We start from the raw sequence: 15,805 nt of genomic DNA on the forward strand, positions 1-15,805 counted from the left end.
GCACTTGCTACTAAATGTTGGCATGAACAACAGAATTCAGTATACATGTTATTATAACCTAACATTGTAACATTGTAAAGTGGGAAGGCTGTGAGGTAGAAGAACTCACATATAATGTTAAACAAATAACATCTACAAAGAGGGAAGGGGTATCCCGCCAATTAGATTCCTGCTTTGGAAATTCTCCTGCTCCAATAATTTTCAAACTATTCTGTTTTGGGAAGGAGAGGAGAGTCCTTGAATGTATGGATTAAAACGAGGTATGAGATATCTGAGGCTTGGAAAAGCCGTGTCTAGCCCTATTCCATATAGAGTATTTACATATCTCTACAACATCAGCCAAGGTCTCTGGAAGCTTGACCCCAACCACCTCAGAAAACTTGGGGTTGGAGAGTGGTGCAGTTATTTGCCAAAATGATTGGAGAGGGAGAGAAATCTTTATTTATTTGGAAAATATACCATAGCTGCAGAGTTAACCACCAATGCTTTTACATAGTTTGAAGAAAGCTCTTCTTGGCTCACAGATTCAGGCATCAATAAATAATAACGATAGGCAAAATTTATTGCAGGCAATCTTCTTCTTGTGCCAGGTATTTTACACGCATCATCTCATTAAAGTATGTACATTTCCATACAATCCTATGAATGGATGATTTTCTTCCAGTTTTACATATAAGTACAGTGAGGCTTAGAGATCACGTAATTAGGTGTTTGAACGTCAACTCAAGCTCTTTCCTATTCATCACCCACATCCTTATATCCTCTAACCGGGAAGGATGGGGCAAGTCAATCTCTACATGAGCGTGTAAGCTAACTCTGTTTACAGGAGTTGCCCACGGCATGGGAGTCAGGATCTTAAAAAACGTAACACATTTTAATGCTTAGGTTCACTCCTAACTTCTGGACCCCCACTTGGAGCACCCCTTTCGGATGAACCTAGTGATAGAGCGAAGCTGCTGGAACGGGAGAGGGAGGCGCTCTTTGCCGAAGAGCCAATGAGACCGCTGGCTCTTGTGAGTGGCACGTTGTTTGGCCAATGGGTTCAGCCCCTGAGGCCCCGCGAGAGGACGGGAACTTGGGGTCTGGAGCATGTGGGCCCGTGGCGCTGCGCGAGCGCTGAGCGCAGGGTTCTCTTGAGGCCCCGCTGAGCTGCGCGAGGGCTTGAACGCTGGTGAGAGGAGGGGACGCAGGTGTGGAAGGCCGGGGAGGCCAAGGTCGCTCTGCTACAGGCCAGGTGCGCTTTCGCTCAAGCTCTTGCTGGTGAACGGGGGCCCCTCCGGCCCACTCGGACCCTCCCCTGTCCTCTCACCCCATATCCCTGGGTAGCCGCGAGGGGCTGTGGGCCCCTGGGTGGAGCCGGGGGCGGGGACGGGGGCGGGGAGTGGCTATTTGAGGCTGGGGGTTGGGGGGGGGTAGGAGGAACGCAGGACCTGGGAGAGGTGGGAAGGTGGTGCTTGGGGAGCGAGGGGACTCTGATGGGGAGAGGGGTTTGGGCGGGCGTGAGTGTTACTCGCCCATAAGGGGTGGGCAGGACGCCCAGGGGAGTTTTGGTTTGGGGAATGATGCTTTCTCCAGGGTGGAAGGGGTGTAGTATTTGCCTTCAGGAACCTCTTTTCTGGTTAGGCCCAGTCATATGCCCCAGCCCGGAGCTCGCACCTGGAGGGGTGGGGAACGTAGGCCTCGCCGGTCTTGGGACCTGCCTGTCCTTGGACTCTCCTCGCTGGTACCTTATAGTCAGCCAGCCACCTGCTAACTAAGCAAAGGAGAAAATGCACATTAAGGGAGGGCCTGAATCTGTAGAAGTGATGGTGGAGGTGAGGAGGGGTGGAGAAAGAAGAGGATTCCAGAAATCCTGTAATTGGTAGGTGTTATAGTGCCTCTCAGTGTGTACCAGTTAGGCTACTGATTGTTCTGGTTTCTTCCAGTGGTGGTGAGAAGGTGTGAGTGAAGAGGCCAAGCTAACTGAAAAGGAGTTTAAACAATTAAAGGGGAGAACTGTAGTAGCCTTTGAGTAAGGGAGGCATATCCTCCCATTTTAGTGTAAAAGATAATAATTTATTTAAAAAATTTTTGCCAGATCCTGAACTGCCTTCACCTATAGTTGACTTAGGAATTGTGTGTCAGTCTTTTCCTTATATGCGTGGCCTGATTTCTCTGTAGCTAATACTTAAGACACATTTGCAAAAGTTAAGAAGAGGCTTACTTGTTGGTTACAAAAGATTCTTCAGGGATCAGGGGTGAGTCCAGACAATGAAGGGAGCCCCTGAAAGAAGGAGTTCTGAAGTCTACAGATTATGAAGTGAGTTTGAAGAAGCTTAGTGAGTCTGAGACTTGAGGGGCGAGAAGAGCATCATCCCTGGTTACCTTGGGGGATGGGGGGAGGTGTTAAATGTCACCTGTGAGACTCAGCAGGAATCATAGGCTCAAACCAGAAAGGGTCTGTACCCTGGAGACCTCAGTTCTGGTAGAGTTTGAAAGAAGAGTTTTATAGAAAGGAATTGGATAAAGATTCAGAGAAGCAGCTAAGGAACCAAGGAGGAGATGGAAAAGTTTAATGTGAAAAGAGACTGGAAAAATATTAGGACTCTGGTAGAAGAGTGGCCCAAAACAAAGCAAAACCCATAAATATTTATGGACAAAAAAATTTTATGATATGGCTATGTTAACTATAAACTTACTTATAAAGCAAAATCATGCCCATACATAAAAAGCGTTTCCGTCTACAACTGGTAGTTAACTTACAGGACTGAGTTCTCTAAGAGGCCGTTTGGGTAGAAAATATAAGTAAATTCAAGGAGGGCTTGGCCTTTAAGAGATTGCTGATGGAGAGTGTTTAGAATATTCTGGGCTAAACAGAAGCTTTTGAAGTGAACATAATATAGGAGGCTGGTTGTATCACTGGTCTGATCCAAAGTAGCTTTTTTTTTTAAATGCTTTGTGAGTCTGTCTTGAAGGAAAAGGAAAACAGTTGGGAATCATTTAAATTATAAAATGATGGCAGATAATTAACCAGAACAAATGGACACCTGTGTCCTCTGCAGCCTTGCAATGGATCCTGTCCGACCACCCTTCAGGGGCCCGTCTCCTGTGCACCCATCTCAGTCTGTGCGGATGGCGGGCTCTTGGCAACAGGCTCCAAAACCTTTGGACCCAGCTCTGGGCAGGGCAGGACCTGCAGGCAGAGGCCATGTATTTGGAAAACGAGAGGAGCCAGGCCCACAGAGTGGGCCAGTGCAAAAGGTAAGACCGTGTCTGCCTACATAGTAGCAGCATACAGCTTATCATCAGGGCAAATAAGGGATTTCAAGGTACTTAAAAACTGGGAAGCCCTATATGAAAGCAAGGGTTTGTTTTTTTTTTCCCTTGAACAAGTGGTCGCCTCTTGGAATATATTTCAAATTCTTGAGTTGCAAGTCTAGAAAAAGGGCCTCGTAATGAATGTTAGATGGACCTGGGTAAATGCCTTAGTTCTCTAGCTTCTATAAATATAAATATATACATACATAAATGATAGGTTTAAAGGTACAGTCTTCTGTTTTTTGTGAGTGTTTAGATTTCCACTCTGGGTTTGACTCTATGGTATTAGCAGCCACTCTTGCCTCTAAGGTCATATTTGTTAAGAATGGTTCCTTTCAGAGGGCTCTTTGCCTAAATCTTAAAGAAAAAGAGGATCTTCAGCTATTGTTAGTGCTGTGTGTATACTCGCATGGACATACATTCTTAATCTCCTAATTATATAGTAATTTTAAGAATGGTATTTGTCTATAATTAATCTCAAAGAATAAAGAGTTAGCAAATACAGGAAGAACCTAATAGTGCAATTATGACAATTTTAAGTAGGTTGACAATGTCAGATGTAACGTTCTGTAAGAAGAAACATTATTGACAGTAATCCTGTATTTTTACTCAAATGGATTGCTTGAGTCTATATGTGGCAACTCTAATTGGTGTAACAGTAGTAAACTTCAAAGACTGCTACAGGAAAACAGTAGCAAGTTTTGTTGAGGTTGTTTTAAAAAACCCCAAAATTCTGATACCTTTAAATGATCCATTTTTTGGGAAAATTTATTAGCTTGTTCTCTCTTACCTTAGGTGTACAGGAAATTTATTAGCTTGTTCTCTCTTACCTTAGGTGTGCAGGAAATGAACTAGAAAAATAATTCTGTTGCATTTGTTATACTGTATATCAAATCATGAACTGTAACTGTTTATGCTTGAAAACCTAATATGACATAAGTGGGTTTTTTGGGTTTTTTTTTACATAAATTTATTTATTTTTGGCTGCGTTGGGTCTTCGTTGCTGTGCGCGGGCTTCCTCTAGTCGCGGCGAGCGAGGGCTGCTCTTTGTTGTGGTGCGAGGGCTTCTCATTGCGTTGGCTTCTTTTGTTGCGGATCACGGGCTCTAGGTGCACGGGCTTCAGTAGTTGTGGCTTGTGGGCTCTAGAGCGCGGGCTCAGTAGTTGTGGCGCATGGGCTTAGTTGCTCCGCGGTATGTGGGCTCTTCCCGGACCAGGGATCGAACCCGTGTCCCCTGCATTGGCAGGCGGATTCTTAACCACTGTGCCACCAGGGAAGTCCGACAGAAGTGGTTTTTTTTAAGACCATAAGGATTTAAACAATTTTTATAAGGTATTTTTATTCTTGTAACATTTATAGAATTTGAAGTGGATGATTTTTATTATTTACCAAGACTTGAAGAAAACCAACAGTGTTTCTGGGGTTTTAAACATCTTAGAATAACTTTATTCTTTGACTTTCTGTAGGAATCTGTGGGTTTGGTCTCAATGTTCCGAGGACTGGGCCTTGAAACAGTGTCCCGGACCCCTGTGGAACAGGAAATGCCTCCTTTAGGTATGTGGAAAACTAACTTGAGAAAATGTGGTGTTATATATGTTTGCTTTGTTCTTAAATTCACACAGTTTATCTTCAGAAAAATTACTGTTCTTTATAAAATGTTCAGCTCACGGTTACAGCTGGGGTTTGACCCTTCTGTTTAGGTAGAGGCATTTTAGGTCGAGGCTTGTCTACCAGAATGGCACGCAAGGACAAAGAAGAACCCCATCCCACTTTTCTGGATCCTTCAGTGTTGGCATCTGGAGATAGCAAGATGGCAGAGGCCTCCGTTGGTTGGAATAGGTGGGTAAAGTTGCCTTCTTGGGTAGCCATCAAATTCAGATGAAATATCTCTAAGTCTAGAGAGAAACTCTAAAGTGGGTTGTATTATCTCACAAAGAAACAATGCATGGTTTCATGGTAAGAATGGGTATTTTCCAAGAGTAGTCAGCAGCTACTGATGCAGTCAGTCTTTGGACAAGGGTAAAAGCAGTACTCCACCACGCTGTTTGTCCTCTTAAGAATTCAGCCTGATGGTAGTGGTTCTTTAACCCAGGTGGGTCAAACTTCCATCTCAATTTCTGCTATGGAAGTTGGCCCTGAGAGTCAATATTAATAACAATTGGTGAATGAGTCATGTTGGCATATTGGATTTGGAGAGAATCCCAATGCTTGGGTCCCTTTTGCTGACTCCTCCAGGAAGAGAATGTAGATTTGGGAGACTCATTTAGATGGGGCATAGATAGAAGCATGATTTAGAAAGTTCTGATTTGCCTCTTTTCAACATTTCAGAATGCTTGGAAGAGGGAATTTGGATGCCTTTTTATTACCGATGGGAAGAGCAGCTGGTGGTATAGGCAGAGGAGTATACAAGGCTCCCGTTGCTCTCAGCCTGAATCCTCAGGATCCTGCCCAGCTGTCATCTCCGCCACCTCTGCCCCCGGCCCCACTGCACTCTCTGGATCGCCCTCCACTTGGGACTGCAGAACACAAGGAAAAGTAAGTCAGGAGTGCTGCCTTCCCTGCTTGGTGATGATGTGGAGGAGGGCTTCACATAGTATTGCAAACTCTGTTCTGTTGTGTCTAAAGTCCTCCTTGGGTGGTAGGTACTGCAGGGTTGTTTTGTTTTTTGCCAGTGGGGAGAATGACAGAGGTGGGGCAATTCCTGATGAGGTGAAATGGGGTTAGTGATGATAGTATGTATCTATCTAGAGTCTACTCATGGATTTTCATTTCCTTCCCAATTCAGACATAGATAATTCTTTGTCATGTTGAAGATAAGGAAATTATCTAGGAAATACATTGCAGCAGTTCATTTTTCTCTATAGAACTAATTCTTATGTTCTTAGTTAGCTGCCTAGTTATTCCAGTGATATTACTAGGACAAATAGGGTGACCTTGCTTCTCTAATTAGAGATTGCTAAGAATTTACGTTCTGGCTTTCAAAGCTTCTTTTGTATGTCTTGATTCTTGGTCTGTGTACCTGTAAGCAGAGTGTGAAATACTACTTCCCCCAATCTACCTTTCCTTTCCTTTTCTTTCTTTGTATTTTTGTGGCATGGATTATTTGTTTGTTTTTGGCATATGTGGGTGCTTTTGTTTTTTATTTTTATTTTCTAGAGAGCCTTTTGTGAAGCAAGGATCAAAAGGAACACCTGAATCTTTGGGATTGAACCTTATCAAAATACAGTGTCATAATGAAGCAGTTTATCAATATCATGTGACTTTCAGGTATTCACAGCTTTTTTCCCCCCCTGTATTGTTCACTTCTTAGAGAGCAGTAATGAAATAGTTCCACAGGAATAACTGAATTGTTTTTCTGTATAACTCCTGATGCAGCTCCCCCTACAGTAATTCATATATTCAGATCCTTGCAATAAGTTTAAAGTTAACATTTTTTGTATGTGTTTAGCTATATTACCAATCCAGATTTTAACTTAATAGGTGCAATTTTATGCATGAGGTTAGAGGTGGATTTTCTGTGAAGTTAATGAAACTTAAGTTCAGGGCCTTGTACTTGCATAGATCCCTTCATAACCTTTTTAACTTATCTTGTATCTGTAATTTTGTATTCCTCTTCTTAAAGAGACCCCCCCCCACACAGTGGTATCAGATACACACCCCACGATACCTGGATCCTCCCTGCATGAGTGCTATACCAGCATTTGGTGGCTCTCCAGTGATAGTCTAGGGTTAAATTTGAGGGTGAAAAAACCAGAGAAAATAACTTTAATTTTATATCAGTAACTTTAGGATTTATCATACTTCTTTAAAAGTTAAGAATTTATATTAGTCTGTGTTCTTTTTTAAAATCTCAGGAGAACCATTAGCTGGAGGTTATTAGCTGGAATTGTGAAAATAAATGAGTGTTCTGGAATATTTATGGAGAAAATAGGAAGATGGAAGACTGAATTTTTGAGGCACAGCTATTAATTGGTACAAGAAGAAGAAGTGGAATGAAAGAGAGAAGAAAGGAACAGTTAGGGGAAAAATACCCTGAAGACAGGTTATAAAGCCAGAGAGAAGGACCCATTTCAATGAGGGGGAGGTGGTTGACTTTGGCCACAGGGAAAAAAGTTATTGAATTTGCTTTCAAGAGGCACCCTTGGTGATTTTCTAGTAGCTTTATTAGTGTTATGGGGAAAAAAACAAGATTAAAAGAACAAAGGAGAGCCTGGGCCATGAGAAATAGCCAGTGGATTGGCCACTTATTTTAAAAGTATGTAAGAGGAATGAGAAATGGAATGATAATTGCTTTAAAGACTTCTGTGAGGTAAGAAACTGGAGGTGAACACATATGACAAGTGAAGAGAAGGAGTCAGGAAACTGGGTGAAATTGAACTAGCAAGAGGGGAAGGTGGTGGGAATGGGCCTGTTCTGGAATGTAAGGGATGGAGATGGGTGTTAATGAGAGGGAAGAGTACTTGCTCTGGAAATGGATTGACAACTGATGATGAAACAGAAAGGAGTGTGAGACTCCTCACGGGTCTCTGCATTGACCAGGCTGTGGAGAAGACATGGATTCTATAAATTTCGAGATTGTAGATGCGGACCTTTGAAGCCACAATGTGAAGAGGATGAGAGAATACCGAGAGGATGTATTACAGTGACTGGTCATCCTGTAGCTTCCTTGACATCATGGGGCTCTAAAAAGACAAATTTAAATATAGTGTCTTGGGCATAATGCCATGTATGTGTGAATTTTTCAGAAGAAGCATTTTGAAATGTGATGTTAGCATGTGAGTGCTTAGTTTTGGCGATGACTATATTGGATTACCGCTTGATTTTTTTGTTAATGTTATCTTTCTTCGTGTACTTGAACATGCTTGACCCTTTTTAGCCTTGGATTTGTTTAAACTTCGAAGTTGTAGAATAGGTTGTGTGTTACTGTGATGTAATGGGACAATCATTGTACAAAGTAGCTACTGGACTTTTTCAAAGCTGTAAGATTTGTGACAGTGAATCGATAAAAAGTTGAAATTGCTGTGAGTGAAAAATGGTTAGAGTAAAATCCTATATTTTTTTAAAATATATTTTTAAAAGAGTGTATATTTCTATAGACGCTAGAGCAGGGATTAGCAAACTGTGGCAGGCCTGCTGGGTAAATCTGGCCCACTGCCTGTTTTTGTAATAAAGTTTCGCTGGAACGTAGCCATACTTATTGGTTTACATATTGTCTACGAGGCTTTTGTGCTATGTTAGCAGAGTTGAGTAGTTGTAGCAGAGACCATATGACCTGTAAAATCTTTCCATAAAAGTTTTCTGACCCTCTGGTCTAAACTCTCGAAGAATGTACACTGACATGATAAGGCAGTTGTGTTTGGGTGGTGGAATTATGGATTGTTTTTATTTTCTGTGAGCCAGTATCCTTGGGTCAGAGTTCTATTTTTAGTCAGATGTATTTCAATTTTTTAATGTGACCACTAGATGGAGCAGTAGTCATAAGTGACTGCGTCTCTAACAGACCTACCGCACAGCTGTAAAGTCAAACTGAAATAAAATCGTCTTTATTATTTTCTAGCCCCAATGTGGAGTGCAAAAGCATGAGGTTTGGCATGTTGAAGGACCATCAAGCTGTCACCGGAAACATCACTGCTTTGGATGGATCCATTCTCTATCTGCCTGTTAAGCTTCAACAAGTGAGACCAAATAGGAAGTGCACTTTGGGACGAAGCATGGGTGGTGGGAAATCATAGTGTCCCTGGACATTTGAGTTGTACTTCCCTGTTCTGAGAGGAAAGGCAGACTTCTCCATAACAAAGAAATTGCAAACTGAGAAACTTTTACATTTGAGTTCTTTCTAGTCCCTTCTCTCTTAAGAGGAGTGGTTGGAAGCCTTGGACCTCAGTGACAAAGAATAGTTCAAGATTGCAAATTTAAAGAGCTCTATTGCTAGTTCTCCATTGGGTTTCTCTTACCAAATCCTTTCGTAAATCCTACTTGTCATGCTGTGATTTTGTCTAGTGTGGATAGCAAAGTAACAGTAAAGAATAAAACATGTTTACGATATTATAGTGTTCTAGAACACAGTTGGATTAGATTAGCGCTTGGTAGTGTTGTCGTTTTTCTTTACTTCATATGTTTATTTGTTAGGTTCTTGAGTTAAAAAGTCAAAGGAAAACTGACAGTGCCGAGATCACCATTAAGATTCAGTTGACAAAGATCCTGGAGCCCTGTTCTGACTTGTGCATTCCGTTCTACAATGTTGTTTTCCGTCGGTGAGAAACGGCTGAAGTCTTATTTTCTTTAACCTCAGTCTTGTATTTGTAACAAAGCTCTTCAGGAAGCTTGGGTGGTATTAAAATGCAGTGCATATATAGATGAGTTTGGAAACATTTAATAAATAAATGGATGACATTAAGGCTAACTTATTAAAAGTTATCTCAAGTGATTGTCCAGATTTGGGTATATGAAAGTAGGTTTGAAGTAGCTGGATAGAGGGGAATAGTTTCCTTCCATTCATTCAGGAACTTTAAAAGCAAATGTTTATGGTACATATTTAATGGTGTCAGTGATGGGGCTACTTGAAGAGGTAGCATGTAAAAATTTTTGCTAGAATTTTTCCCAGTCCTTTGAATTTTTGGATACAGACGGCTCATAATTTTTTAACTTTTCTGCAGACTCCCAAATTTTCGTAAAACAGTTATTCCCAAACCACCTTTTTTAAAATGAAACATAGAACCTGATTTCTACTTAGTAAGCTGAACTGCCAGAAACAAACATAACTTCCTACGCCTGACTGATATTCACAAATTTAGAAACGGACTTTCTTGTGCTCTGTTTAGTTAATGGGGAAAAGTAATGTAAATTGAGCTTGGGAAGTCAACTTGATTTTTGGTTACCTAGTTAGTAGAAAAATCTGCAGTCAGTTGCATATACTGCAAGATAAATACTTTGGTAATTTTTATTTTTCTTTTGGCAAGAGTGTTCTCAGCATAAAAGGTATATTGTGCAAAGCATCAACGTTTCTACTCTTTTAGGCTTCCAAAGGAAAATGTAGCTAAGAGCAATTGAACTTAATTATTTTTAATTCTTCTACTAGAAAACCCATTCTTGCTCTTTATTTCAGGGTAATGAAACTTTTAGATATGAAGCTGGTGGGGAGAAACTTCTTTGACCCTACAAGTGCTATGGTACTACAGCAACACAGGTTGGTGGTGTTTTCTTCTTCCTCACTTTTGAATGTTCTGGAAATAAATTTTTCATTGCAATCACCATATTAGTATTTTATGATAGTGAGTACAGTTTATGAGTTAATTATTTTCCATAATTTAGGTTTTTAGTAAGTTCACAATGATGTTGACTTAATTTGTTTCCTGTTGCTTTCTCATTGTTATTGGGGAGGGGCAGTATCTGCTCAAAGTATTGCCTCAAATGGTGGCATGGAAATATCTGTGGTTCTTATAGAACCCCAGCGTAAATGCCACCTATGTCTTCAGATTGCAGATCTGGCCGGGCTATGCAGCTAGCATCCGGAGGACAGATGGAGGTCTTTTCCTGCTAGCTGATGTCTCCCATAAGGTCATTCGGAATGATTCTGTGCTGGACGTCATGTGAGTGGATGGTGGCATCTACGTTTAACAAACTAACAATTTTCTGAGAAGTTCAGTAATAGCTGGTAATAAATACAGATAAGCCATTGTTCCATTTGGGTTTTAAATTGTAGAATAGATTGAGAATGCGGAATTGATGTGCTCTTTCTGTGAGTCCTACCAGAATAGGCATCTGAATAGAGACCTGCTACACTTAGACTGAGGAGGAACGTATGTTAAGTCTCCGGTTACGAAGACTTGGTTTAATATACACATACCCTGAGTTCTTGTTTAAGTGTATTACTCTAGTAAATATTTACTGTAGTAAATATAGATGTGTATAATTTGTAATCATTACATGAAATCCTATCTTATACATAAATCTGTGTGCATCTATGATTTTTTTAGGTTGTGTACCCAAAAGTGGAATTACTTAACGAAAAGGCCGAACATTTTAAAGACTTGAAATATTTACTATAATAAGATGTTTAAATATATATTGACCGATTACCCTCTAGAAAATTTAGTTTATTTTCTCACCAGCTATGTATAACTACTGGGTGTTACCAAGCTTATGAATCTTTGCTTATCTGATAAATTCATGCATTCCATCAACATATATTTATAGAGCTCCAGTTTGTACCAGAGTTCTGGAACTTATCAGTTAACAAAACAAAGATCCCTCTCCTCATGGAGTTTGCATTGTAGTCAGGTGAGATAAATAGTAAATAATAAGCATGATAAGTAAATTGCATAGGGTACTACAAGTGATAAGAGGTATGGAGGAAGGAAAAGGTAGAACACAGGGTAGGAGAGATCAGGAGTACTAGGGGTGGGATGGAGAGGGGAGAGAGCTGTCATTTCAGTAACATGTCAAGCTCATTTGAACCAACACTTGGAACAGGTGAGGGAGTTAGCCAGGTAAATATATGGGCTAAGGGAATTCTTGTTAGAGGGACAGCTGAGGTAAAGGCCTAAGCCAGAAATATGCCTGGCTCTTCAAGTAGCAGCAGGGAAGCCAGCGTGGCTAGAGCAGAGCAAGTGAGGTGAGGGCAGTGGAAGGATGGAGTAGATGGAAGGAAGAGCTGAGGATACAGAGCTTTGTAAGTCTGTTGTCAAGAGTTTCGGTTTTAGTGTGAGTGAAACATAGGTTTTGTAGCCAACGAGTGACACGATGTGACTTGAGTTGTGAAAGGATCCCTCTTGTTACTTACTGCGTGGAGAATAGGCTTGGTGGGATGGGGTAGAAGTGGGGAGACCAGCCAGGAAGCTCTTGTAGTAATCCAGTGGAGAAATGAGGGGGTGGCAGCAGTAAAGATGGTGAGAAGTGGTTGGCCTCTGGATATGTTCTCAAAGTAGCGTTCAGTCGATTTCCCAACTGGGTGGTGGAGTGTGAGAGAAAGAGAGAGGTTAAGGATGACTCAGACTTTTTTGACTGAGTTTGTAATTATTTATTTTGTTTCTCCTAGACTCTCTCTCCTTGATGGTAGGGACCATCTCTCTTTCTCTCACATGGTACACCCAGACGTAGTTTATTCCTAGCCTGTAGTAAGTGTTCAAGAATGTTTATTAAATAAAAATAGATGTCTTTAAATTTGCTCTTTCTTTCTTTATGGTTACTGTCTTTGTTTTTCTACTTAGAAAGGTCTACTTGTTTTAATTTCCAATGTTTTAAACCTTCTGGAACTTGGTGTGATGTTAGGATCACCATGATTGTTTTGGTACGGTTACACAATTTATTGAAAAACATTTTTCTTTAGATTTAAATCACTATCTTTATCAAATGCTAAAATACTTGGATTTATTTCTGAATATTTCATTTTGAACCACTGGTTGAAACCAGTGTGATACTGTTTGAATTATTGCAGTTTTATTAGGTTTTAATATTTGTTGTGGAATTCTGTTTTCAGAATTTTTATTCTGTACCCCCCCTTACTCTTTCATGTGAAACTTTGAATAATTTAGTGAAAATAAGACAAAAAGTCAATTGGCAATTTGATTGATATTGACTAGGGAGAGTGTTTAGTGAGGCTTCCTATTCATAAATATGGCGTGTCTTTTCATTTATTGAAATTTATTTTTATTAAAGTTTTACTTTTATTAAAGTTTTAGTCATATTATGACTACACAGAAACTATAGGTGAGCTATGTAGTATGTACTATGATTATTTTTGTTTTCTGCACAATTATCTTGGATATAAAAATTGTCTTTTAAAAAATTTTTCTAAGTGCATAATTTTATATGTACTTACCATTAATTCAACTTCAGATTCACATCCATTTGTGTAATCTCACTGTACATTCAGACACTAGGTATTTTGTCAGTTTCATCCTCCCTGTCCCCTCCCCCCTCCCCCCAAAAATCATATTTCTTGGATTATTTAAATCAAATTATATCTAGCTTTGAGCTCCTGTTCTCCAAGACAGTAAGAAGTCCTAAGTCAGACATAACCTCATTATGTTACATACGAGACCCTGAGGTGTTCATGGTCCTGGTCCTCGTCTGGCTGTAGTGCCTAGCACTCAGCCTTGGAGAGCATGACTCAGGTATGGGGCTCTGCACTTCTTAGTTTTCCCTTGCAGCCTTGCAGCGGTTACACACTTGGGACTTTGCCACCTTTCTTTCCCTGTGCGCTTTACGTTGTTATGAACCACTGGAAACCACGGAAGAGCAGTTATTTTCCTGGAAGTTAGGTCTTAAGGCTAAAAGCTGCTGCATTTCTAATCAGGAATGCTTGGCTACCTAAATGTCCATTGAGACATGAATGGATAAAGACGATGTGTGTGTGTATATATATATGTGTATACACACGCACATACCACATACACACAATGGAGTACTACTCAGCCATAAGAAATAATGAATTAATGCCATTTGCAGCACCATGGAGGGACCTAGAGATTATCCTATAAGTGAAGTAAGTCAGAAAGAGAAAAACAAATACCATATGATATCACTTATATATGGAATCTAAAATGTGACACAAATGAACTTATTTACAAAAGAAAATAGACTCAGACATAGAAAACAAACTTATGGTTACCAAAGGGGAACGGGGGTAGGGGAGGGGTAAATTAGGAGTTTGGGACTAGCAGATTCCAACCACTATACATAAAACAGATAACAAGGTCCTACTGTATAGCACAGGGAACTATATTCAGTGTCCTGCAATAAACCACAATGGAAAAGAATATGAAAAAGAATATGTACGTATATATATAACTGAATCACTTTGCTGTACACCAGAATCTAACACAACATTGTAAATCAACTATACTTCCATAAAAAGAAGAAAAAAGAATGGTTGGCTTATTTCTCAAAGGGTAATGAACAAAGAAGGTTAGGTTTCATATGTTGCTATTAAGTTCTCAATAACGCATTTAACAACCCACAGAATTCAGTATCATCTTAGAAATCTCTGTGAAAACCTGAGTGGCTTCAGTTTGGACGGGTTGCTCTCCAGCGTAGCTGATAGTTACTGTCTGAGGTTCCCCTTCACTGTGGTGAAGACTCGCTTTCCCTCTCACCACAGGTATCCTGTAGTTCGATCCCATGACGACTTCTTCCTGGTTTACTCTCTTGTGTCTCAGCTCTTACGTGTTTGAAATCTCTTTATTTTACCTTAGTTTGATTGGGCATAAAATTTGAGATTGGAGATAATTTTCCCTTGGAATTTAAAAATCATGGTTCCATTGTTTTTTTTTTCTCTTCAGTATAATCTTTATTCATGTTCACATATTCTTTCACAGTGAGACTATTTCCTTATTTAAATTTAACTCTTTGGGTGTTCTCATAGTAAAGCTCTATTTGAATACACCTTACTTCTGAATTTTTCCACTTTTTCATTCTGTAGATGAGTAAACAACCACCTCTTACACCATCCTTATATCTTTTTTACCTTACTTGTACCTTTTGAGCAAGCCCAAACTTGATTTTAATATTGCTTCATCCCTTCTTTTTTTTCATATTTTAATTTTAGATTTGATATGTTAAATGCTGTGTAGGTACTACACTTCTAAAAAATTATTATGGTTAGTACTATATTTTAGTATTGGTAAGGCAAGTCCTTCCACCTTGCTCTTATATCCACTATCTTCCTTTTTCTTTTCTATAACTATTTTTCACATTTATTTTCCAGATTAATTTCAGAATATTTTTGTTGAGCTCTCCAGAAAATGCCACTGCAGTTTTGCTCCATTTTCTTTTTGCTTTCGGATTTACTGTTGAAAAAATCTAAAGCCATTCTGATTTCTTTTTTGAAATTAAGTTTATTTTTTATTGAGGTATAGTTGATTTACAATATTATATTAGTTTCAGATGTACAACGAAGTGATTCAAAATTTTTATAGATTATACTCCATTTAAAATTATTATAAAATATTGACTATGTTCCCTGTGCTGTATGGTATATCCTTGTAGCTTATTTATTTTGTACGTAATAGTTTGGACCCCCTTAATCCCATACCCTTATCTTGCCCTCCCCCCTTCCCTCTACCCACTGATTTGTTCTCTCTGTGAGTCTCTTTTCTTTTTTGTTATATTCACTAGTCTGTTTTTTTAGATTCCGCATGTAAGTGATAAAATGCAGTATTTGTCTTTCTCTGACTTATTTCACTAAGCATAATACCCTCCAGGTCCATCCATATTGTTGCAAATGGCAACATTTCATTCTTTTTTCATGGCTAAGTAGTATTCCAGTGTGTGTGTGCGTGCGCATGCACGCACGCTCGTGTGTGTATGTGTGTGTGTATGTGTATGTATGTATCTCAGTTCTTCCTTATCCATTCATTTGTTATGGACACTTAGGTTACTTCCATATCTTGGCTATTGTAAATAATAATAATGCTGTTGTGAACAATGGTGTGCATGTATCTTTATGAATTAGTGTTTTCTTTGGATATGTACCCAGGAGTGGAATTGCTGGCTCATATGATACATT

The 15,805-nt window shown here is 39.7% G+C and overlaps 1 protein-coding gene across 2 annotated transcripts in view; it reads left to right on the forward strand.

Moving 5' to 3' along the window:
• Positions 1-3,048: 3,048 nt before the first annotated feature.
• The window catches only part of PIWIL2 (piwi like RNA-mediated gene silencing 2), an 85,102-nt gene continuing 72,345 nt past the window's right edge, over positions 3,049-15,805 (forward strand). For both annotated transcript variants that reach the window (XM_061199400.1, XM_061199401.1), the window contains exons 1-9: positions 3,049-3,240; positions 4,764-4,851; positions 4,998-5,136; positions 5,626-5,832; positions 6,454-6,564; positions 8,855-8,972; positions 9,427-9,551; positions 10,403-10,483; positions 10,773-10,886. In XM_061199400.1, the coding sequence (XP_061055383.1) occupies positions 3,049-3,240; positions 4,764-4,851; positions 4,998-5,136; positions 5,626-5,832; positions 6,454-6,564; positions 8,855-8,972; positions 9,427-9,551; positions 10,403-10,483; positions 10,773-10,886 (1,175 nt within the window). The remainder of the gene's footprint in view (positions 3,241-4,763; positions 4,852-4,997; positions 5,137-5,625; positions 5,833-6,453; positions 6,565-8,854; positions 8,973-9,426; positions 9,552-10,402; positions 10,484-10,772; positions 10,887-15,805) is intronic.

This window comes from Eubalaena glacialis, chromosome 9, assembly GCF_028564815.1.
Source record: "Eubalaena glacialis isolate mEubGla1 chromosome 9, mEubGla1.1.hap2.+ XY, whole genome shotgun sequence".
NCBI lineage: Eukaryota > Metazoa > Chordata > Mammalia > Artiodactyla > Balaenidae > Eubalaena > Eubalaena glacialis.